The 23333-nt window shown below is 33.4% G+C and overlaps 1 protein-coding gene and 1 long non-coding RNA gene across 2 annotated transcripts in view; both read right to left on the bottom strand.

Annotated features, from left to right (window-relative positions):
• f (espin protein forked) overlaps positions 1–23333 on the bottom strand; it is a 108059-nt gene that overhangs the window by 64201 nt on the left and 20525 nt on the right. Inside the window, exon 3 of the mRNA XM_089866591.1 lies at positions 23037–23224. Coding sequence (XP_089722717.1) covers positions 23037–23224 — 188 coding nt within the window. The remainder of the gene's footprint in view (positions 1–23036; positions 23225–23333) is intronic.
• On the bottom strand, positions 5802–7054 carry LOC149702721 (uncharacterized). The gene is made up of 2 exons (XR_016381815.1): positions 6629–7054; positions 5802–6544 (listed from the first exon to the last, which is right to left on the bottom strand). It is a non-coding gene; the product is annotated as an uncharacterized LOC149702721 (long non-coding RNA).

A 23333-nucleotide genomic window follows, 5' to 3' on the forward strand; every position in this document is an offset into this window, starting at 1 on the left:
CTTCGCTGTAAAACGGAGTAATACTAAGCCTTTGACAGCGCCTTACCAGTCGTCGCTTTACCTCGAATCTATAACATTCCACCTACGTCACTTCATCACAAGCTACAGTTTGTAACCAGTGACAAACTTATGGAACACGGCCTATGAACTTTTGCTATTGTCAATTCAAAGTCCACACTTCTTTTTACACCGAATGGTTTCTTACAAAGAAGTAAGTGGTTTCTTACAAAGAAGTAAGAAGCCAAGTTACATTTTCTTGGAAGAAAATAATAAACTAAAGTTTTACAATACAACTAGGCCTAGAACTCAAGTTATAGGGTCTACTACCTTTCGATCAAAAATTGATGTTCCTAATCTAAACACAAAAATAAAAAAAAAATAAATAAAAAACTTGAAGAAAAAATAGAAGTATCACCTATGGGGATTCAACAACCAACTATTTTGCACCCTGAATTTAGTTTAAAAATTTTTTTGGTACTTTTTTTGGAGGCGCTAGACAACCATAATCATCAGATACGCGCGGCCCTGTTTTTATCAACAAAGTTAAGTTTATTTCGGTATGGGTGAGAGTGCATTGATGCGAAACAAAACTTTTCGTTATGTTAAAAAAAAAGAAACGGGAAACAACTCAGAATCTCACTAAATCAAGTATCTTTACTTAAGTTAATCCTGCAGTTAAGAGCTTTAGTTTCTCTGATAGGTTCTAGGCCTAACCTTGATCTTTTCAAAATTTTATAACGACAAGACTGAGGCCAAACATCTTGGTAACATTCTTGATAATAAATGGTTTTTTCGTTTCTTGAAAAAATGTTTTCAATAGGGTCAATTGAACATTTTTCTCCGATATTCAAAACGTGTACGTCCTATTGAAAAGTTTTATTATTATTTAGACCTAAATAGAACATATACGTAAGTATTATGTGGCTGGTATTGAATAATTTAGGTCTATATTATTTTTTCAATTGATATACAATTCCATGGGATATTTTAACAGTGGGGTCACTTATTGTATACGAGAATTTCGTAACTTTAAAAATTGCAAAAAGAGAAGGTGAAATATTTTGAATTGTGAATCAAGTTTTCTTTGCACAGTTATCGGATAATCATTGACCGGAAAGGTCAGTATTGGAATGTTTGTTTCACCTCGTATCAATCATTTTCACCCCAGATTTTTTGAATTTTTGACTTCAAAGATCAGAGTCGAAGAATTCTTGACTGACTATGATCAGTGCGGTTGAATTCTTGACAAACTATGATCAAATCGGTTGAATTGTTAGACTAACTATGATCAAATCGGTTGAATTCTTAGACTAACTATGATCAAATCGGTTGAATTCTTGTCTAACTATGATCAAAGCGGTTGAATTCGTGTCTAACATAGATCAAATCGGTTGAATTATTGACCAACTATGATCAAAGCGGTTGAAATCTTTGACCAACTATGATTAAAGCGGTTGAAATCTTTGACCAACTATGATTAAAGCAGTTGAATTCTTGGACCAACTATGATTAAAGCAGTTGAATTCTTGGACTAACTACGATCAAAGCGGTTGAAATCTTGGACTAACTACGATCAAAGCGGTTGAAATCTTGGACTAACTACGATCAAAGCGGTTGAAATCTTTGACTAACTACGATCAAAAGTTCAAAACAGATAAATTATTGACCTCAAAGAGATCAGAATTGGAGAATTATTAAACCCAAAGACCACTGGCATCAGTTAAAACTTGACCCCGTGTACATACTCCGCAGAGTCAGTTAGTTCCAAACCTTTTAGATCAGTGACAGTCATCGCAATCCTGGTCACGTGTACTAGAAAATCCCTAACCCTAATTTCCGCTAAACCCATAGACTCTCCCTTTAAATTATCCCCCCCCCCAAAAAATTGATCAATTAAAAGAGCAACTCACCTATAATATTCACAATGAGCCGAATAATGATCGTAGGTAATCCCATTTCTAAACATATTATAAACGCGACTTAAAATATAAAAGAACGTCTTATTACGAAGAAATCGAAATTATAACTAACCTCAAACGTTTTAAAATATGAATTTCGACGTTTAAGATTAGCAAAATTGCGTAATCATTTTTTATTTTCCTCGTGTGTGTATATATATTCCTCTTTAAAAATAATTAACTGAAATGGGAAAGATACCGAAATATAGAGAGAGAAAAAAATACTAATAATAGGCGCGTTTAAAGGAACCTTTCACACTTATCGATATAGGCTACCTGAGGAGAACGCGAAAGATCAAAATGTTTTCCTTTAATTGCGAAAGAACCATCATTAAAGTTAGTCCCTTCCCAAATTTGCAAAAATATTTATGCCATGAATATTTCATTTCTGAAATGTAAAAAGTGCAAATTAAGGGATTTATGAGTAGGTAGACCTTTCAAACAGGGTGTTTCTTATAAGTTTGGCATAAATTAAGAGGGGATGTTCTTTGGGAAATCGATTTTGAGTCGAAAATGTAACTTCTTTCCAATTCATTTTGCCACAAGGGACACTGTTTCAAATCGAGTTAAGATTGGTCAAAGTATTTTACGGATGACCACTTAAATTTAATTAAGAAACTGATTTAGACAATGATTTCTAATTTAATTAAGGGGTCATCCCTAAAACACTCATCAAATCATAACTGGAAAACATTGTCCCTTGTGACAAAATGTCATAGAGAAAGTTGCATTTTCGACTCAAAACCGATTTCCCACAGAACATCCCCATTTTATAATCTTTCAACCCATACTAAACACCGAGTAATTGTAATTACTATACCGAATATTTAAATATTTTTAGGTAAAATGTTAAATATTCATTATGAAATGTAGTAAATTCACGAAAATACTTATTTACTGTATTCTAAGCATGCAATAAATCTAGTTTGAGTCCGCCTACTAAAGTGTGATTTTGTTTTTTGGGTATTTTTTGTTTTTCTACAAATAAAGAAATAATGATAAAGAGGTTCGACACTCATTAAAATATCAACTACTTCAAGAGACGCCAATTTTGAATTCATCCTATTTCAAAGCTTTAATATAAACACTAGCAAAATTTGTATAAAATTAGTCTAAACTATGAAACATTTGTATCAGATCCGTCTAAACTCTTTGAGATTGTTAAAAATGAACCTTCAATTCGTCAATTAATTTTCAGAAACTTGAAAAAAAATATGTATATAAGGATCGAATTTGGTACGCGATTCATCTGAGTGTCGTACCTCTCGCTACAAATCTCCCACAGAAAATGGTTTTAAAATAAAATAAAGAAAAGTAAGAGCAAAAATTGGGGACATGCAATAATGACCAAAAAAAGAACAGAAAAAAAACACCTTCAAAGACAGAAAGAACTTGAAATTTCATTTTCAAGTGTGGGATTTCCCAAAAAAGCTACACACAATTCTGAACAAAGTAAAGATTTATACGGTTCAATTCAAATAGAATTACCGTTCTTGAACTGCAACATTTAAGTGCAGTACAAAACGTTTAGTTCGTGTTCTACTGCTCTATTTTCACGCTATGGTATATTTTGGTCGGGAATATCGAATTTTCCTTTTAAATTGTTTTTTACAAGCGCGAGTGAAGTTTTTTATAGAAAGGATGGCACATCACTATGAGATAAAATTAATGTTGTATGGGTTATATTATGACTCCCACGCATTAGGGTTCCATACTTTATTCGGTCACGTTTGGGTGTGGGCGCGAATTTGGGTTCTTATTTAGTTTTGTTGTTATACTTGCAAATATGAGTTAATTTTATATATTTGTATTAACAGAAGGGGATAATAGAAGAAGGATATGACACTCTGTATCCTCTTAATACTTTAGTTATGTAACATGATTCTTCCCTGCTCATCCAACTTCAGATGGGCATCGCACCGTGCTAGGATGAATTCTATAACTGTTTGGTATTTATTAAATCCTCAGCAATCAATAAACCAACAAACCTTGATTGTCTTGACGTGGGACAAAAACACACAAGCAATAGTTAAGGGCTAATAGAGTAATGATGAGGGAACTATTTATCGCGTATGTGATTCGGTTTAGTAACCTTTCTCCAAATGTTAAGGGATGTTGGGAAGAATCATGTTTCAATTTGTGGTTGGTACACTTCTCTCCAAGAGAAGTATTATATACTTCTGCTAAAACCCAAACCAATAAAAATCCACAGAAATATAAAGATGTTTGTATTTATTATTTTTTTTTAATAAATTGATTAGAACTTGAAATTTTGATCATGAAAAACGCCCGTATATAAAAACCTAATTTAAATATTAAATTTAATTTCCTTAAACCGCGGAGTTTTAAATTTTAAAGGTTACGGCTCAAGGCTACTAGCTCGCGTTGCGTTTGTTTATTTCCCGAAAACCTATTCAATATTTACTAAATTTTCTACGAATTTCTTGATTTTCCAATTTTGCAACCAAAATTACAGTAAACAAGAACCTCAATTTACGATTTAAAAACGAGTATTAAGTAAATAAATATATTTTAAACCCCAAAAGCAAACATTAAATAATTAAATACAAATTTCCCCAAAAATATTAAAATAATATTTTTAAAACACTTCTAGATAAAAACATAGCGAGATTGAGGGTTTGCTTTTGAAATACGTTATTAAAACTTAAAACTTAGAATAAAAAATACTTATCATTATAAAATTGCTAAAAGTGTTAATAAAAGTGTTACACTCGAATTAAAGTCTCGGATTTCTGCTAATGAGATTTGGGAAAAGAAATCGCCGAGTGTACTTTATCTTAAAATATCTTTAAATTTTGAGGGAAATCGAACCGAATAAGGAAAAGATAGTACTCAATTCTGTCCAAAATCCACCAAATATTTCAGTTAATTTAAGGAATAGAGGCATGAAGTAATTTAAGGAGATACAACTCTAGTCGTGGAATTTGATTTAATTCTATAGTATATATAAAATAAAGAATAAATATTAATATTAACAAATATATAAACAAATGAATTAAATAACGGGACCCTTTTCGAGTTAATTTAGGTTTATCTGTGAATCAAATGACGTTGCGGTGTATAAAATTCTATTGGACAATTAGACCCACGTGACGGATTTTTACCTTCTACTTACAGATGATTCAAAAACTAGTAATCCAAAGTTGATTAACTTCAATTATTCAAATCTTCTTTAATACTGTAGATACAAACAATTCCGATTTGAAGTATTAATTATATTAGATACTATTTCATTGGGGTATAAAATTTTATTGGACAATTAAACCCACGTGACAGCTTTTTACTTTAAAATTCTTTACAGATAAGCCTACTCTAAAGTTAATCAACTTAATTAATTTTTCAAATCTTCTTTAACAATATAGATTCAAACAATTAAAATTTTGAAATACTCATAATATTATACAGGGTGTTTTTGAAAGGTCCATCACAAATTAAGGAGCGTGATTATTGGACCAAACTGAGTGAAACGTATCAAAGAACATGGGGTCTACAACATTTAGTTTCGGAGATATGGCCCCCCAAACATTTGCCCCAAAAACGAAAAAATATCCCAAAATGTGGAGTAAGGGTTATTGCCATTACCCAACTTGTTTCGAAGTCATAGAGAATTTCAATAGCCTTGAATTTGAGAAACACTAATGTAACTTTAGATAGCAGAAGGGTATAAATGGGTAGAAGTACGCGTACGGCGGTAATGTTAAACTAATACCAAGTGTCATAGTGTTTTAACATTTCTCAGCACCCAGTAAAATGGTTGCGATTGAAGGTTGAGTTTGTTCATTACGTTAGTGTTTGATGTGTCACAGAGAAAACGCCATGATACGATCCCAATGTAAATGTATTTTTTATTAGTTCTTCATTCTTAATCTGTAACAAATAACTACTACAAGAATTGTTCAAAGTGTTCACCACCCGCGTTAAGGCAAACTTGAACACGCCTTACAAACGATTCCCTAACACGTTGCAAAATGCCTGGAGTATCGCGAATAGTTTGACAGGCATTAACGATTCGTCGACGAAGCTCTTCCACATCAGGTACTTCACTCTGATAAACTATGTCCTTCAAGTGGCCCCAAAGGTAGAAATCGCACGGGTTAAGGTCGGGTGATCGAGCAGGCCATTTCACGGGTCCACCTCGACCTATCCACCGAAAAGAGAACGTCGCGTTAAGGTGAGCTCGGACAGCGAGACTGAAATGTGGTGGTGCACCGTCATGCATGAACTACATTCTGCGCACCAAACCTAAGGGCACGTCGTCAAGTAATTCCGGTAAAACGTCTTGTAAGAATTGTAGGTACGCCTCACCGTTTAACCTGGGCTGTAGAAAATAAGATCCAATTAAATTGTCACCTACAATACCGCACCACACGTTTAAACTAAATTGTACTTGGTGAGATTTAACGAGCGTTGCGTGAGGGTTTCTTTGGGACCATTGATGCTTATTATGCAGGTTAATAATACCATCTTGCGAAAAATTAGCTTCGTCTGTGACTAACAGACTACGCGGGAAATCAATGGCGTTTATCAATGCGTCGTGGGTAGTCCGCGGAATTCAAACCTTGAACCTTTTGAAAATGGTAAGAATGAAACTGGTGACTTTTGAGGATTTTCCACACGAGCACGTGACCAACGCCTAATCGCTTACTCACCTGGCGGGTACTTGCTTCTGGTTCGTCCTCGAAAATAGTAAGGACTTCGTCTTCTACGGCCTCTGGGACTTCTTGCCCTCTAGGTTGAGGTCCACCATTTTACTGGGTGCTGAGAAATCTTAAAACACTATGACACTTGGCATTAGCTTTACATTACCGCCGTACGCGTACTTCTACCCATTTATACCCTTCTGCTATCTAAAGTTACAGTAGTGTTTCTCAAATTCAAGGCTATTGAAATTGTCTATGACTTCGAAACAAGTTGGGTAATGGCAATAACCCTTACTCCACATTTTGGGATATTTTCTCGTTTTTGGGGCAAATGTTTGGGGGGCCATATCTCCGAAACTAAATGTTGTAGACCCCATGTTCTTTGGTACTTTCCGCTCAGTTTGGTCTCATAAACACGCCCCTTAATTTGTGATGGACTTTTCAGAAACACCCTGTATACTATTTTGTATAAAACAGAAAAAATCCTAGCAAGATACATGTAAATTAATTACCATTATCTATTTAAAAGTTCATGATAAATGTGTTACATTACTTTAGAAATTTATTAAATATTTAAAGAATTATCCACTAAACAAAACACATTTCGACCAATATTCTGTTTTAAATTTCAAATAAATTGGCAATCCTTACTCATTCCTCCATGAAAGAGGCTTTACCAGGGAATTTTTATATTTTTTTATAAAAAGTAAATTGATAATTTATAGCTAAAAACTAGAATTAGTGCCTCTCAGTCTCCTCACCCTTTTAATAAGATGAACTTTTAGAAACTGAACTATATTCAATCAGACAAGTTCCTAAGGATTTCCCCGTAGATAACTTTTATATTTCCAAAAAAAAATTCACCAGGTCAGGAAAGGAACACGCGGGTCTTTATTTATACCTAATCTTTACAACCACGCACGAGAATTTGGCATTTATCAAAGATTTCTCGATTCTTTTAAGCCTATTAAGCCAGAGGGCTTAAGCTTTAACGTACCGTTAACATAAATGAAGTTATACTAGTATGTGAAGATATAGAGGGTTGGAATATACAGGGATAGATTTAATTTTAGAAGTAGGAATGGAGAACAGAGTAATCTGGGCGCGCGTCAAAGTCCCGGACCCACTTCCAAGGGACGGAGGGGTATGAAAGAAGAGGCGGGTCATAGCGACAGAGGTAAAAAGGAATTACGTATATTTCGCCGTCCCCATCAGCAACGTCATCAAAACGTAGTTTACGTTAGCCAATAAGATAATTTAAAGTTTTCGTTACGTGTTGGAGGGAGGGGATATGAGTCGGACTGAAGTAAATATTAACCGTTCTCCATTCCTACTTTTAAAATTAAACCTATCCCTGGTGTTCCAAAAAGGGAAATTATAAATCCCCATAATTATATTAGCATTAATTTAACACTAATTATAACTTGCAAATGATGGCTTTTTTCGGACAGCAAAATGACATAAAAATTATATTTTCGACTCAAAATTAATTTCCTATTTCTATAAATTGTGCTGTACTTCGGTAATATAATTTTCCATTTTTCTAACACCCTGTATAATATAGAAATAAAGAGAGAATAAAACACCTTCTACAGCCATGGGCTCCACTGCCATTTGTTTTATAGATAAATTAATTTGAAAAAAAAAATAAATTTAGAAAAATTCAAGCGACTATAAAGCGTCTTCCTGATCTTGGGAACATAGACTTTATCGTTAAAATTTATAATTTAAAAAGATAACAACTAATTCAGTGGGATATTTATATAAATGATCGTCAGCCTTGCAAAGTGACGCAACTTTCTTATCGTTCAAACACACTGCAAACCTAAATCCCGGGGCCTGTTTGGGTTTAAAAACGTCGAAAAATTACAGACACGTAATTTAATGATTAACCTTATCGGTTAAATCACCGAAAACACGTCCGTGAACTCCCTAACTTTTTCAATAACTGTGCCAAAAGGGTTTAATTTATCAACTGAAAATAAAAAGTAATTATAGAAAAAAATCACTTCAAGGTAGGTGATAATTGAAATTGCGCTAGTTACTTTGTACTGTATAAAATGGAGTAGTATAATCCTTCGTAATATGGTAAGTAGATTAGAGTTTTGAGAAATTAAAAATTGACCGCGAAAAAATGTAAACGTACGATCTATCATGCAAGTTTGGTTTTGGCGCGAGATAAAGGGCACGTGCTGTTAAGTTTTATATTCAAATTAGGTTAAACCACGTGAGTAAGTATTTGATAAATTGAACCTTGAAAAAATTAAACATTTCTAGAGTTTTAAGATATTACACGGTTTCGTATACATGTTTATGTTTTTATTTGGTCAGTTTTGTAAACTCTGTTCGTTATAGAAGAGGGGAACCTTGACCCCTATTGAACTGAGCCTAGCCTAACCAAAAATATATAAAAAGTATTAAAGTATTGTAACCCTCGGCCATTTTTACTAGACTCTACTGAGCTTCCACTCCAGGGTAGTAGAGTAATAAACATCCAGGTTCACCTTTGACCCCTCACTCACTTTCCAACATCGGTAGCTCCTTTATACTCTTAATTGGATATCATCTCTCATTAGTTAGTTAATTATTAGTTACTAACAGATATTATTAATCTTCAATTATTTAACTTCATTTGTCTTAAAACCAAAATTCGCCCTGTTACAATATTTCTATTTTTTTTGTAATAGAACTATCCAGACCCAAATCAATTTTCTCCACGATTTACTACACAATAATGCAACCTTAGTCTGCCCGAAGGTCAACCATAGGTGAGGCATTGTAATGTCTCTATTAAAGGTGACATAAACAGACAATCCATAAGAAAAAAAATTAACCTTAATTTAAAAAAAAAAAAAAAAGAAATTCATTCACTGTAACAAAACCCACATTTTTGACAACCAACTTTCATATAAACAATAAATTTACTATATACGCATAGGAATTTGAGTGGAATTTAAATATTAAGGAAACCAGTTCAGATTAAAATCAAAATTAAAAACAATCGAGTAAGGCTATATTATGATTTTTTTTCATACTTTCCATAACAAAAAGAAAGTTCTTGCAGGCTATTTTTAAACCAAAAGCAAACCGATATTAATATTTATCATGGAAAAAGAAAGAAAATAAAAAACTTGCTTTGAAAGGGAAAAAAGTGTTTAGCGGTTTTACACCTTCATCGTTCTTGGAATAATCACATTGTTCTAATTAAGATCGACTAATAATCTATGAGGAAAAATTAAGACGATAAAATGGGAAGGCTATAATTCCATAAATTTAATAATAAAGGCTAATAAACTGCCCATGAAAAAGAATCGATTAGATAAAAACGGATTAAACTGAAATTATTAAAACACGCAGTCAATTATTTTGGGATACCGAATTTATAAACGAAAATTTATAAATTTCATTTGAAAAATTAATTTGATTCTAAAACACGTAACTGTAAACGTTAAAGAAAGAAAATACAACTGTAAACGTTAAAGAAAGAAAATACTAGATGTTAACTAAGTATAATGTTTTCAAATTTTAAAAGATAATCCAAGTTGGTAAAAATCACTTTAAATATCTCTTTTTCTGAATTTTCAAAAAAAGGAAATTGTTTGGGAATCAACACGCATCTTTTGGCAAAGGTTTATGCAGACGTGACAAAGATGCGTTCACAGGTTAATTTTAATAATACATGATCGGTTTCTCTCGCTGAATATATAGAAGGTCGATAAAACCTAATCATTTTCAAAATATATAATTTAAGTTTCTTGAGAAAAATTTTAATAGAAATTTAAATTTATATAATTTTCCCTTTTGAAATTCTGGTTTCATTTTCAATCTTGAACCTGAAATCCCATTAAAAAAAACAAAATTTACAACTTAGGGTTAATCCACCTTCAATAATACATAAATTAAAATAATTATTTTATAGTTTTGGAGGACGAGTCATGTCTATTAATGTCTTTTAAAATTTATATCCTCAGAACCGAATTAAAAAGCTCTAATTTAAAATATTATGGTGTGGCTATCTCCCAGTCAGTGTCCTACGCCTAATATATATTTGGCTAAGAAGACGGGCATGCCCAGAGGCAAAGTCTTGCCCATTTTCATCATCATTAATAAACCCAAAGGAAAAATTATGGTTTTTCATGATTATCTAGCTCCATCTTTATATTATTATGTGTGTTTAATTAACTCGAGTCTGTCGGTTGGGGTGGAGTGTGTATTTATAACATGGCTGTATAAATTTAAAAACCGAAGATTCCAATAAAGTTTGGATAGAGGGTGCCTGCACCCCAAGGGTTCCACGTGGACACCGAAAAGCGAGGGGCTGGTCACTTAGTGAAATCGGTGTACAGGGATAGCTGTACCTTTGACTAAACTAAAGACACAACGCGTAATCTTTAAAAGTCCAACCCTAGAAAGTGCTAAACTAAATATACGTATTCCTTAACTAGTCTACAGGAAATCTGACAGTGGATGTCCCCTCGCTGAACTGCACTGATATCCTGTACCTACACGATTTATATATAAAAAAATCATAGATTTTGGAATAACTTTATTGAAAGAAGGAGGATCAAGGCAAATTAATAGATCAACTAATTAGAATATTAACAGGAAATTAGTTTTTAATGTAGAATCCCCGAAGTAAACCTGTAAACTTAATATGAAAGGATGCAGACATCTTAGCAATTCATGAGCTCATATACCACCTACCAATCAATGTTTTGCGTCAAGCAAACGATACTGCAACCCCCCTTTGAGAAGAATCTCTAGAATTTGTATTTCTTATAATATCGACTCATTCATTCACAAACTTAAGAATTCTTCAATAGTCGGTAAAAAAATGAAATATGGAATTACGTATATAGAATTGGCTGGTTATAAAAGGATTTAGATCACAAGTCAGAAGAGCCGGTTCAAATATTTCTCTAAGGTGGCCAGCAATGGCACGTTTGCGTCATAATAGTGATCAACGAGTCGACAATTGGTCGTTAACAAAATACCGCGTCCGAGTTGGCGGTCCACAAGCGAGCGTACTGTTAACTATAGACAAAATAAGGTACATACGTTCCGAAATATTTTTGGGTATAGAGGGTATAGAGGGTATAGGACTTGTATCCAATCAATCATTAATCTATACACAGCATTGAAGAGCAGTGAACTTGAAAGAAAACTAGATGATACAAAACGGAAAAGTTCTACTCTAGAAATACTTTTCTAAAAGACTTCAACTCAGCACAATTAATCAAGTCACAGGTCAGGTCAATTCGGGGTTGACATACGTGAATTGAAGTTTTTAAGAAAGTTTCAAAAGTTTTCTGAAGCGAAACAGAAAGAAAAAGCGATCGAGTTTAAAAAATACCTGGAGGTCAATTATACTGAATATTTAGGAAAACGTACGACTTTCAATGGATCAAAGGATGCCTCAATAACAAGTTATTCCAAATGATTAAGGGTTTTTAAAATTATAATTTAATAACAATATATATGGTTCAAAATATGGACGTGAAGTCTAAATAATCGACTTGCAATCGATCCAAATGATCCATTTACAATCAAAATTATTGTGTAATGAACGCGTGCTTTTTAATCGACCGAACTCTGTGAGAAAATGATCGAAATTCAATCGAACAAGCAGACATCAAAATTCAAGCAATCCGATGGATCAAACCGGTTAGTTTTATGCATACGTTACGATCATTTGGCGTTCGATAAATTGAGAATAAATAATTTTTTAGATATACTTGGTTTTATCTTTCAGTATATACCGGTATAGTCTTATATAAAAGTAGGAATACATACAGCTAATCGGAATAATTGCAACCCCATATCTCCCATGCTAATTTCTATGCGGTTTTATGGGCCCGGCTTGAGAACTTACCATCCGTCACGCGTCATAATTCTAACGTCTTTCTAATTGTGATCTCATTAGTTGGTAACAAAGCGAGCACGGTGCAAGGCGCAGAGGTAAAATTCGTCATACATAATAATTAGTCTAGCTCTCCCCATAAAATTCGCCTAGATGCGTTGAGAAAATAGCTACACAATGATTCCGATTAGCTTTATGTATTCTTGACAAAAGCTATAAAACAAAAATGATCAGTAGACTGGTCCTTGACAGAATGAGGAAACGCGAACATCTTTTTTGAAAAGATTCACGAAAAAGAAGAGAATATCCATGCAAGAAGAATAAAGATCTACCTAGATTTGGGAAAGCCCTAACAATTTTCTTGAAACTAAATACCACCCAGAGTGTGCAGCTCGTACGGACCTATTCTGAACCAAATTTCAAAGCAGACACTACTCGTTTATTAAACGTAACCTCAACCTTGACCACATTGCAACCTCTTCTTGAAATAATTGGATTGTAAGAAGTAGAATGAAATGAATAAGACGCTCCGTGCTTTCCTTCCCCATTTACCAACGCTTTTCCTCTGACAATCTTCCTCATCTTGAAAGAACTAAAACTAAAAACAGAAGGGGATAATAGAAGAAGGACGACACTCTGTATCCTCTTAATACTTCAGTAATTATGTAACATGATTCTTCCCAGGCGAGGAAACCCTTTTTGTTTGCTCTCCTGCATGCTCATCAAACTTCAGATGACATCGCACCGTGCTAGGGTGAATTCTATAACTGTTTGGTATTTACTAAATCCTCAGCAATCAACACTGAACAAACCTTGATTGTCCTGACGTGGAGCGACAAAAACGCACAAGCGCATGCATGCGCCTTGGCAAATAGTTAAGCAGCGCTAATAGAGTAAGATGAGGGAACTATTTATCGCGTATGTGAATGATTCGGTTTAGTAGCCTTGCTATAATAAATGTTTAAATGATGTTGGGGAAGAATTACCCGGCCGCTTTGTGATTGGTACACTTCGCTCGAAGAGAAGTAAGTATGATACCCTTCGGTTAAAACCCATCTTTTTCTAGAGCGGACAAGGTCGGACGATCCTGCACTTGACAGTATGGCGTTACCGTTTAAGTTTGAACCATTCATTCGTTTCGTCAAAAGTCAAAAAGAACTGAAAAGGCAACTTCTTTCTTTTTTTCGACCATATGTCTAGTGGAGGATGAACCGCGCGGGGTCGAAACGTATAATAGAGTTAAAAGAAGCGATTCCAAAATACCGTAATTTTTATAAATATGCTCAAGTCGATTTAGACTTGTTTTCTTGTTATACGAAACGGTTGAATGTCTTCAAGGAGGAAGGATTTTTTTGTGATTTATTCGGCTTCACTTTGTCTTCTAGTGAATGCAATGATTTTCCAGACCACTTCCAAGGCCTCTTCTCATAATTATATATATAGTATAGCTGCCAGTTAGTTTCGAAATTAATTATTATATACTGCTATAAATTTACGAAAGATCACGTTGTACGTTACGTCATTTTTCATTAAGTAAAATCATAAGTTTTTAAGATATGTTTCATAAGTATGACACTTCCTAAACTTCGTAATGCTAGAGACTTACAATCAAAAATTCCAGTGTCACATACATAATTTGCCGATATTATCTAATTCAAATCATTTCAGAGTATTAAAAAAATAAGTATTATTAAACGTTTCTAAATTATCTGCCACCAGTTATTTTCTAGCTTCATTTCACGTAAACAGAAAAAGTAAATATCTGGCACTTCAGTCATTCCATTTTGTTCTCTGTATTTTATTTCATCTAGTCTTTGTCCACTAAGATATTTCTTTATTAATAAAATTCAAATTTACTTTAAAATATAAAATTTCAAGAATTTTAACCTCTGCCAAACAGAAAATCGTCCCTGTAACCCATACTCAAAACTGTAACTAATTGTAATTAAACTTGTCAACTTGGAACGATGTTTCGAACAAATATTATTTAATATATTATACGTATAATTAAATTGCGGAAGAGTAATCACTCGAAACAAAATAATAAAATAAAAATTCTTCCCGATCGGTAAACCGCGAGGTATAATCGTTTAAAAACGCTGAGCGAAACAAAAATTTAACCAAACGGAACATTGGTATTTCTGGTAGCATAAGCGATAACTCCCTTTAAGTATCCATCACTAGGTCTTTGTTGGAAGCTCTTTCCGTTACGTCAGCGCCTAAGAATTCAGGCGCGAAAAATACAAGAGATATTTATTTCCCTAGTGGTGCCTATAAGCCACGAGCGGTTTAGCAGAGAAGTATATAGTTTAGGCCCGGGTCTCTTTTTTATCTAAAGCTAGTACCAACCTATGTTTTTAACCCTGGGTCATGTGGTACCTTTCTACCCTTTGCGCTGATGTTATTTTTAAGTTTCAAAAGAAAAACAGGGCAAGAGACATTTTGGGGAGAAAATTACTGAACGAAAACCTCGCCGGAGAGATTTTTAATCATCTACCGTGTCATACTAAGAGTACACTAAAGTGAAGGCTTTCACGGAAATAGTGTTTCATAAAATTTAATACCAGGTTTTGCGTGAGACACATTATAGGCTACAGGTGGACAGACTAGTTAGTCCCCTATAGATCCCATTCAGACATTTAAACTTAATGGTAGATTATAAACTTATGTTGCTGGTGGTTAAAAGCCGAAAATCTGACAACAAACGTGCACGACCTCGCGTCAAATATTTTATGGACAAAATATAATTTTAAAAACAGTTTTTTTTGTCGTGTACCCGAGCCCTACCGACCGATTAGCGGAAGGGAAAAAAATTTGTAAAAATATATCAAGGAAAATTTAAGTTTGAAATTAAAAATTAAATGGTCGCACACCTTTTTAACCGTTACGGGGCTGTTGAGTACAAGAAATTATTTGTTAAATAATTAAAATAAATCGTAATTTTCCTGTATGTTGATAAATTAAATCAAGCGTAACCGCATGTCATATATTGGGTTTCACTTCAATTTAATTCCGGGTCTGCATTATGTCTCAATCTTTTGTTCAGGATTAAACAAATATTTTGAAAAAAAAAAACCAGAAGTTCAATATAATTCCAGAGAGCAGAAATTTCTAAGCTAATAGACAATTTCATTAATTCCAACAGAGAAGCAAACACCAACGGAGGGTAGCGGAGTAGTGCCGCCAGAGGCAGACTTGGGCTCCGTCTGCGCGTTGATTTCTTTGCAAGAAATTAATGCAATGGTCTATACCCAAAATGCATTTGATTGTAGCATCTATGCCACATTGAAAAAATAAAAATTTTGAAAAGGTTTTGAAAATTTATTTATGCTACCTTCCATTGGTCTCTTGATCCCAAAGTCCATAAAACAGATGTTTGATTATTACTTGAGTTGGTCAATTTATATCTGGTCTTTTTCAACGAGTGACCAATGGAGTTCAAGATTAACCAACAATCAAAATATAGCTACAGACTTGCATAAAAAGTAAGATTAAGAGGCCTTTCAATATTTATGGGTTCGTTTATGCAGCTTCGATTAAATCATTTTCTTATTTGTAAATAAAACACGTACTATTTCCCGTTTAAATTGATAAAGATTTTCTCAGTTTGAATTTAATTGGAAATTTTGTAAACATTTTTTTATCATTGCAATTTTGGAGTCAACTCGTTTACATTTAAGAAGAATTTTGTCTCGCTTGTAATGGTTTCCCATTTTTCTTAATTTATGTCACTTTTTTAACTTTTTTCTAGTTTTTAAATTCAGTTTGTAAAACAACTATTTTGTGGAGAATTTAGAGGTTAATTTATTCTTAGTAATTTAAGGGGAGATACTTCGTTATCTAATTTAGCTTCGAGCTATCGCATACTTATTCAAAAAATATATAGATGCAGATTAATGACTAGATATACTCAATAAAAGCTCAATTTTCGAGCGCATTTCCTAGTTTTGAATATATTTTAAGGTTCAAGTTAGTAACTACTTCAGGTTCTGCAATAATGTTTAGAAAAAACGTCACAAGGCTCTAAGCTCTAATCGCAGCAGTTCACAGTTGCTTTTAGCCAACTCCAAAAATATTCAATCGAAAATAATGTAGAAGTTTTTAACTTACATGATAGATGAATTATTTCCATAAATATTTAAGTTCACCTCCTACACTGGAAATTAGTATTTAGTAATTATTACACTACCCGACGTTGATATTTGCAAAACTATAAACATAATTGTACAAGAAAACTGCCGCGAAAGATTTACCTTCACCTTTGACTCTAATTAAGCCTAAGCTTAACGCGTTTTTGAAATATGCAAATTAAAGCTCGAGCTCCGTTGTCATGGAAACCGGGAAGGGAAGACCTACCCCATAAGTGTGGAAAGGGAGGGGGGAGCGCGACCTTTTGGGAGAATTAAGAAATGACTTTTAATGTCTATTTCACTACAATGAAGTAAATTTATAAATATGAGCATTATAAAACAACGGCACCAACTAACCTTAACCCAGTAACTTCGTGCACGTGTTTTCAATTAAATAACTTAAATAATAGAAATAAATGATGTTCAAATAAATGGCACTGTACTGTAGGTTTTAGAAAGAATTAGGCCTACTATTTTCTCACCCTTGACCAAATAAGGAGGAAATGAACTGTAAAGTTTGTACCTAACTTAATAACTTAATTAAAATTTAACAATACCTTACGTTTTCCGTTAAAGCATAAATGAAATGTAAAATATTTGAAAAAATGTTATTTTTCTTTTTGGTTGAGCAATTTTTGAAGAAAAACTAAATATTAAAATAAATGGCATTGAGTAATGACGTCACAAACTCACAAATATCAACAATAATATCAGCTCTTGTCAATGAAATAAATTTGAGATGAAAATGTAACTTCCATCTATGACATTTTGAGGTCCGGGACACTGTTTTCGAGTTAAGATTGGTCAAAGTATTTTAGGGATGACCCCTTAAATTTAATTAAGAAATTGATTGAGACAATGATTATATATAATTTAATTAAGAGGTCATCCCTAAAACACTACTTAAATCATAATTCGAAAACAGTGTCCCTTGTGGCAAAATGGAGAACATCCCCTTCTTAATTTATATCAGACTTATCAGAAACACCCTGTATAAATACAAAAATAAATAAATTACAAAACTAAATTATTTTGAACGGATTATCGACAAGTTAGATATACTCAATCGATAAATAAATACTTCCCAGTTCACGTTTTAAAAATCTCAAAACATGACCCCATACACTATTTTTACTCAAACTTAAAAGTTTTACTTTTTTCAGGAAGTAGCGTTGTTTAATCTCAATGGAAGATATTCAAATTTTACAAAGATATAAACGAAATTACGGTATTTTCAATTGTAAAAATATTTCCGAACTAAAAGGGTACAATACAGTACAGTACGTAACAATCGAATCGAAATTTTATAATTTCTAACGAATTCTTAAGAAAGAACAACTTAAAAATCTTTCAATAAAGTTTCACGAGAGGGTAAAGATAAGGTTCACTAACTTCTATTATGTTATAGTATGGGATGTTTTTCTAAACAATTTCATTGTTTAACTTAGAAGAAACATTTTTATATTAGAATATTTTCAAATTGAAAGAGCGCATAAAATAATGAATAATTCAAATTGGAATTATACTTTTATCTACATTATTAAAGAAGATATGAGCGATACAAGTTCACTTTACGAGTTAGGCCTATCTGTGATATCAGATGGCGTTGGGGTTAAAGATTCTATTGGACAAGGAGTGTCACGTGACCCTTCACCTTTAAATAAGTTAATTGCTCGTATCATCTTTAATACTGTAGATAGAAAGGTAGTTTCAATTTGAAATTTTTATTGTTTCGTATGATCTTTTGGGATAGAAAAGAAAACATTCTAGAAGAGGGCCATTTGTTTTAAAATTTAAGGTAACGCGGAGTGATTTTCTTGTGAACTTTGTAATTTTTCAAAAATAGTTAAAATTTCTCTTTTAAATGTAAGTTGAAATATGTATTGTTTTATATCATCTTTCTAATTGAAAAGAAAACCTTTTAGAACGAGCCATGCCGCCATTGGTTTTAAAACTTAAGGTAACGCGGTACTTTCAAAGTCCTGAGTGATTTTCTTTTTAAATTTCGAAATTTTTCAAAAATAGTTCGAATTTTTTTAATGTAAGTCTGGAAGGCAAAATTTAAGGGGAAAATTCGATCGCAATTTTTAGTTGCTAAATAATGTTTTTCTAAAGTAAAACCTTTATTGTTAAATGGTTTTTTTTTTCGTGTAATATTTTTTTCTGCTTAAGTTCAAGAGCCCCAAAACTCGTGATACCTACGAGCTAAAAAAAAACACCTCTTGAATTCTTGGATATGTTCTTATTCGTCATCATGGTCATTGTTAAATGAAAATTAACTAGATTGGTTCGTTAACGGTTGTAAGTCGTGAAAACAAGAACGACATAAGTCCATTCGGAATTTTTGATGGAACTTCCAACTTAGTTATTATTTATGTAATTGTCTTTTCATACAATACTATATTATCGATCTTTATTAATAAACCTAGTTGGCACTAATATAATTTTTCCAAAGACACTAATCCAGTCGTAGGTGACAGCTGCCAAAGACACTTTCAGTGGTATTTCGTTTTCTATAATCTATAGCACTAACGAAACATTTTACACTTGGCTTATAGCTTCAAAAGCTTCATTAATCTCATCTCCGTATGCTCAAAAACCCTATAATGCATAAGTATTGGTACCCCGTAAAGGCCTATAGCATCGGGATCCTTAATATCTTCTTTTAAAGGATGTCCTACTGTGATTGGAAGAATATAATCGAATCACACACTATTCAATGGTTTCTGACTTCTGTTTACTACAATTTTACCGTCAGGTGACGCTCATCTACCCTTTTATATAGGATATACGTGCTAGTAGCAAATATCCATTTGACCCATACTTAGGGAGAATGTCATAGGTTTATGGTATGAGTAATTTTTTTTACACTCTTAGAAGGTACTAACTTTCCATAGCGAAACTGGTTACTACTTACAGAAAAATCAACCCTTTTGAAACGTGAACCGACTTATTTCTAGAAGCAAAACAAAACCACTTGTCTCCTTTCGAACCGCAAAATTCAAAGATTAATTACTTTCACGGTTGCTCTATTTTAATTTAAACTTTCGGTGTCAAAGCCAAGTGTCTAACATGTGTACCGTAAATTTTCACACAGTAGCCCTTGGGGTCCTCTTTTTAATACTACACAACCTGATAATTACAGATCTGGTCTCTTTACATTGGCTAGTTACGCTTCAAAATGTATTTCCTACGTACGTCTGTCGGATTTTATTGAGGTAAGAATATTAAAAGTCAATAAACCTGAAAATACGAATCGGATGTACTTGACATCAATGATGGTTCCATTTAAAAACACGTGACTACGTTCATTGGTTGACTTTGGTAGCTTTAGTCATGTTAATAGCTTAATTTCGACTAATATATGGCTCTGAATGTGTGAAAACAACGCCGAATGAGATAGTTTTGTTAATCTACATTATTCACGATACGTGTGCCAAGGCTTATCGTCGTTCTTTTAACTGATAAATAAATCTGGGGCAAAATGGTGCGTCGTCTGCTTCAGAGTCGAAAATATTGAAACGTTTCTACTGTGAAGCAGACGACACATTATTTTGAGGCAAATTTGTCAGTTATAATTTGCTTGTTTAGCCTTGGCACACGTATCGGGAATAAGGTGAATTAAAACAACTTAAAATAAACTTCGTCTCAGCTCGAAGACTGGTTGATGACGTCATAACTGTGTCACGTTCTTGGAAAAGATCTTTACAGCTCGAGAGTAACGTTTGCTTAAAATATTTCGATCCTTTATATTAATTAAAATCTGGCAAACATGGATCAGAAGAATTGTGAGGAGTTTTTAGTGTTTCACTTCAGGTATAATGGACTTTCGATATTTCTAACTCTATTTTTTTTTTTAATTTTGGCGCATCATGAAGTCACGGCAATTTTCCACTCAGTCTCTGGGATATTTGATTTTTCAACGTCGACATTTTAGAACAGGAAAAAGATCATTTTTGACATCAGGAAAAAGAGAACGTTGAGTAATAGAACTTCTGTGCAATGAATGCCATTTTTATGGATCGTTTAAAATACTATTTAAAACAAGTGACAGTCTATTAACATATAACAGCCCGCATTCGAGATTGACTGATCGATGGGTTAAGATATTTTCTACGTCCGAGTCGTTTAGACATTAAAGTTTATCTAAATTTTAATCAAAAATAAAAATAAACCCTTTTGGAAAATTCGATAACTTAAAAAGAATAACGTTGATTAAACATTAGATATAAATTTTGGAAAAAAATTAAACTACTTGGAAATCAGTATTAATATTTACCTGACTTAGATGACGATTCTAAAATTCCCTGACCTTTCCCTGACATTTGACACTGATATATTTTCAACTTCTAATTTGGAACTTTAGGTTCAAATCAAGAAAATTCGCAGAACAAAAATATGTAACTAAAAACTAACAATTAAATAAACCCTAAAATCAATTCATTTAGGGAACCCATTTTTGGTGTTTACCACTTCAACAACCGCTTAATCCAAGTAAAAGAAAAATAAATAAAAAATGTCCTTAGTTACACCCTGTTTAATCTCCCAAAAATATTTTTCTTAAATAATTTTATCTTAAATTTAAATCAATACGATTTTAAGTTTAAAAAAATATGTTTTTTTTTAAATATTGAAAATAACTCGCCCCAAATCTTCCTGGTCATAAAAATCAACGAAGGAAGGATTAAGCTTAATCTAAACCCATTGGAAAAAATATATATAGTTTTAGACTTTTATAAGTGCTTCGAAATTCAATATATATTTATACTTCATAAAACAACCGAAAAATACGGAAATTTAAAACTGTAAAACTTTTAACTGTCTTATAAGGTTTAATAAAACTTAAAGTTACCGGTATATTTTATCTTCGAAAGTATTAACGATCCCGTTATCAGATTGTTTAAAGTTTTATACCACAGGTATGGACGTAAGACCAAGAAGTGATATCTAGTTTAATAGAGAGAAGGTATAAATTCATTCATTCACATTTCTAGCTTTATCTCCAGTCCAAACGTAGGTCCGGAGTGCATCCCTGCCTCTAAATTACAACCAGCCAACATCTCATTGGTTCTTGAAAACTCACGTCAGCGCGACGCGAATGACGAAAATTTAAATTACAATCATATTTTCCGACTGAGGAGAGGCGAAATAGCCCGGCCTCCTTTTACACCCCCCCCCTTGTATTTTGAAAGGGGGACTGGGACTATGGCGCGCGGATACTTAGGCATCTTATAGCTACTCCCTAATAAACTAGATATCACTTCTTGGTAAGACATAAGACAGTATTTGGAGAAAAAACGCACACCAGTGCCAAAGTTATTTCTCAATATACAGAAAAGGAACACCCCCTCCGGGACACGTTGTCAAGGAGACGCCGAATTCAATCAACGTATTAAAACCGTATTTTTATACTGCCATAAATTTCCCTTAAGACTAAATTCTAAAAGAATTCTAGTACATTCCCTCGCCATGTATACGAAAATATTTGTATTAAAAAAATATAAAGAAAATGTTAAAAATGCGGGAAAATTCTTAGTTTTTAAGACTTTTTGGAATAATTAGACATGCTCCTTATTATAAATAAGATTGTCTACTGCATTTTAAATTTTAATACTGCCAATTTAAAATATCCGTAACGGTGGTACTATATTTGTTGAACTTACCTTTGCAACATATCAAATGGTTCTTAGGTCTAACAGTGTCTATAGGCCATTTTGAATATTACAAACAGAGAAACCAACACACAGGGGCTAGAACGCCATTGGGGTATTCTCCCTCTTGCGAAGAAGCCTCGCTAGAGGTAACAGGAGTTGGCAGGCCTCCGACGTGTACTGAACCCGGGCTCCATCTGGCGTTGCTTCTTGGCGTAACGGAGAATAAATATCCCAATGGCGGCCTCGCCCCTGTGTCTTGGTTTCTCAGTACGTAATTTCCGATATGGTCTATTGCAAAGTCGCATACTTATATCGTTGAAGCTAGTATAGGGTCATCAAAAGGTCGTGACCTTTAAACGCTATATATAACGTTTTCTTAATGTCTAACCAAGTTCTAACATTATCAAGATTAATTTTGGGTTGTTAAAGTAAATTTGAGCATCAAAACTTAGTTGGGTTGGGTCATGACTCTTGAACCTAAATAAATTATCCTAATATCAAAGCTTTTAGTTTCGCTTAAATTGTTTCTAGCATATAATTCTTGACCCTTGAAATTGTCTATGATTTGATGAAGTAAGTTAAATTACGAAGGCCATTTTGGGTCATGACCCTTGACCCTAGTTCACCCCACATCAATAACGATGTTCACCAAACGTCAGTACTATGGGATACTTTTCCATCTGACGCAATGGCTCGAGCACAACGAGGAACACAGCCTGCTCATTCACGCAATATGTAGAACAAGTTCCAAGAAGAAAATTTAGAACACTTACCGAGCTGCAATGTGAAGGACGGTAGCGCCATCTTTATCCCGATCCCATAAACTGCATTCGGTATTCGTCAGCAGCCAAATTAGAGCATTTAATTTTCCCATTGCGGCCGCGTCGTGCGCTGGCGTCGCTCCGACGTACGAACGGACGCTGGCTTTCATGCCACATTTCTTGACCACGAAACACAATACCTTTGAATAGAAATTAAGTCAAAATTATAGTTAAAGTTCCGTGACCTTTCGTTTATTAATTTTAAATCAAAGTTTTTTAACTAGTTAAAGGCTATTTCATGATGATGTA

This window comes from Phalangium opilio, unplaced genomic scaffold, assembly GCF_054372755.1.
Source record: "Phalangium opilio isolate 3A_F unplaced genomic scaffold, DU_Popi_V2 ptg000017l_1, whole genome shotgun sequence".
Lineage (NCBI taxonomy): Eukaryota > Metazoa > Arthropoda > Arachnida > Opiliones > Phalangiidae > Phalangium > Phalangium opilio.